Source organism: Adiantum capillus-veneris, chromosome 18, assembly GCF_014529385.1.
Source record: "Adiantum capillus-veneris isolate H3 chromosome 18, ASM1452938v2, whole genome shotgun sequence".
NCBI classification, from domain to species: domain Eukaryota; kingdom Viridiplantae; phylum Streptophyta; class Polypodiopsida; order Polypodiales; family Pteridaceae; genus Adiantum; species Adiantum capillus-veneris.
The window spans coordinates 77,500,184-77,502,507 of NC_140948.1; the positions used below are offsets into that span (position 1 = coordinate 77,500,184).

The 2,324-nt window shown below is 41.2% G+C and overlaps 1 protein-coding gene across 1 annotated transcript; it reads right to left on the minus strand.

The window, feature by feature from the left end:
• Positions 1-1,506: 1,506 nt before the first annotated feature.
• On the minus strand, positions 1,507-2,085 carry LOC147435915 (UDP-glycosyltransferase 13-like). Its single transcript, XM_086487806.1, has one exon. It carries the CDS (start codon positions 2,083-2,085, stop codon positions 1,507-1,509), a length of 579 nt encoding a protein of 192 aa, XP_086343932.1.
• Between the last annotated feature and the right edge of the window lie 239 nt (positions 2,086-2,324).

The following is a 2,324-nucleotide window of genomic DNA, read 5'->3' on the forward strand; positions in this document are numbered from 1 at the left end:
CACACACATGAAGGAGTGTGTGACTGCATCAAGGAGTACGCCAAGAGACCTTAAAGATTTATCCAACAAGTCTTGACCTCAAGACCAAGACATTCATAACACTTGAACAAAACCTCACATTCTTAATGCCACATAGGACCAATCTCAAGGACTTCAAAGATTTCTGTGATGAGTTTTTAAATGGAGACTAGGACATTAAGAACACTCCACTAAGACCTCACATTTCCAATGCCATAGGATAATTTTAAAGAGACGTCAAAGATCTTTTCAACGAGTCTTGAAATGAAGAAGAGGATATTAGGAACACTCTATTAAGATCTCAAAATGTTAATGGAATACCTAAGATCAATGAATCTTGAATGAAAGATTAGTATATTAGGAACATTTCAATAAGATATCAAAGTCCATATACTCAAGTATGAAGTGGGATAACCAATCTATCACACTTGTGGTTGAGAGAGAGAGAGAGAGAGAGAGTGCAATTGGGTGGTCATTGACAAAGGAGAGAAGAAAAAAGAAGAATTTAAACACTGTATGAGCAATCCTAAGAGACTTCCAACATTAAAATGATTCTTGGAAGAGAGGGATGAAAGGGGGGAGGGGAACAAATGGACATGCCTTTATTGGAAAGAGTGTGTTGGATCTTTGCTTGAAAAGCTAGATACCTATCATAGAAATCACAAAGGATGACTATATTATCTAGGTCGATCAAGCATCATGTGAAGTGTAGGCAAAGAGTAGCTACATCTCATGAGTTATTAGATCTTGCCCTAGAAAAAGTACATAGAATGCTAATCAAAAAGGAAAATCTACACTCGGTTTGATTAGAATGTGAAGAGTAGCTCTAGTATATGAGCTGTAAGACCTTGCCATAGAGTAAGTATGATGCAAGATGCATGTATCAAAGAGCTCCAAAAGCTCAAAACGGAATCACATGCATTTACATGTCATTGTGGAATAGAGGAGAGCAAGGCTTCTATGAGTGAGGTGTACCTTCTTCTTAGCTGCGGCAACGCGCGGGTCACATACTAGTAGTAAATATAGAGATAATTTCTAGTTCCATTTAGCAATTATCGACTTCCTATATAGGATACTGTGACTTTGCTACTTCAACCTAGGAAGTACATGGAATGCAAAGCTAATTGCAAAAGCTCCTTGTGTTCATGACCACCTTGTTCATCTTTTCAGAGAATTGAAAAGGCAAAACAGATTTAAACTAGAGGATCGGTTCTCAACCACCACTCTCTTAGATTGAGCTTGCAACTCGAGTGCTCTGGCCTTCACCACATCATTGCCTCTTGCATTGTCCATGATGGATTTTATGGCTACTTTAATCTCCTCCCGTGGGACGATCCTTGTTGTTCCATCAAGCTTACCACTTGAACTTTTAATCAAGGTCCCCAACTTCCAAACATCCTTGAGAAGTTTGCAATTCAGATTTTGTTCAGCGAAGAGGGGCAACCCCAGCATTGGGACCCCATAGGTTATAGATTCTAGTATATAGTTCTAACCACCATGGGTTAGAAATGCTCCAACGGAAGAGCGTTGGAGTACTCGAACTTTCAGGCACCACTTGACGATGAGCCCTCGTTTGACATTTCTCTCATTGAATCCATCTGGGAGACATTGCAGAAGATACAAATATCTGATCACCCATAGGAAGTTGACGTTACTCGCTTCTAGCGCCCCCACAAGCTCTCTCATGTTTTCTACTGCCAGGTTACCTAGGGTTCCAAAACTGGCGTAGACCACAGAGCTGGGTTCTTTTGTTGAAAGCCATGGTAGGATTGTGGAGGAGTTATTTGTGTGGTCCACTCCAATTTCTTCTTCCTCTTTTGCTCCTCCCTCTAGTTTAGTCGGTTTCATGCCAGATGGGTCTTTCAAAATGTCCAGAGGCTCTATGCTAAGCAGAAGCAGCTTGTAGGTCTGCTGAAGAGCGCGCAACACATAGCCTTTGAGCTCATCGAATGTGTTGATGAAAAACCAGTGTGTTGGTTGGAGGTTCTTGGAGAGGGATTGATGGAAGTGGGGAGTGACGGTCTTGGCAAGAAAAGGGAAGGGGAGATCTTCATAGCTCAAGCGCATTAAAAGGCCTGGGATGTCAGTACGTGGGAGACTTGCAAAGAAGTTGATGCCACCATCATCTATTCATCATTCAAAGGAAGCGTAGTTAAGAGAATCTAACTGTAGTGAAAATAGAAACTAGATGCTTTATGCTTAAATGGTAATTTATGTTGGAATTAGGGTTGCAGAGAACCGCACACAGCTTGGAGAAGACAAAGGAAGCTCAAGGCACACAATTGAGAGTGTGTTACTTAGTGTGT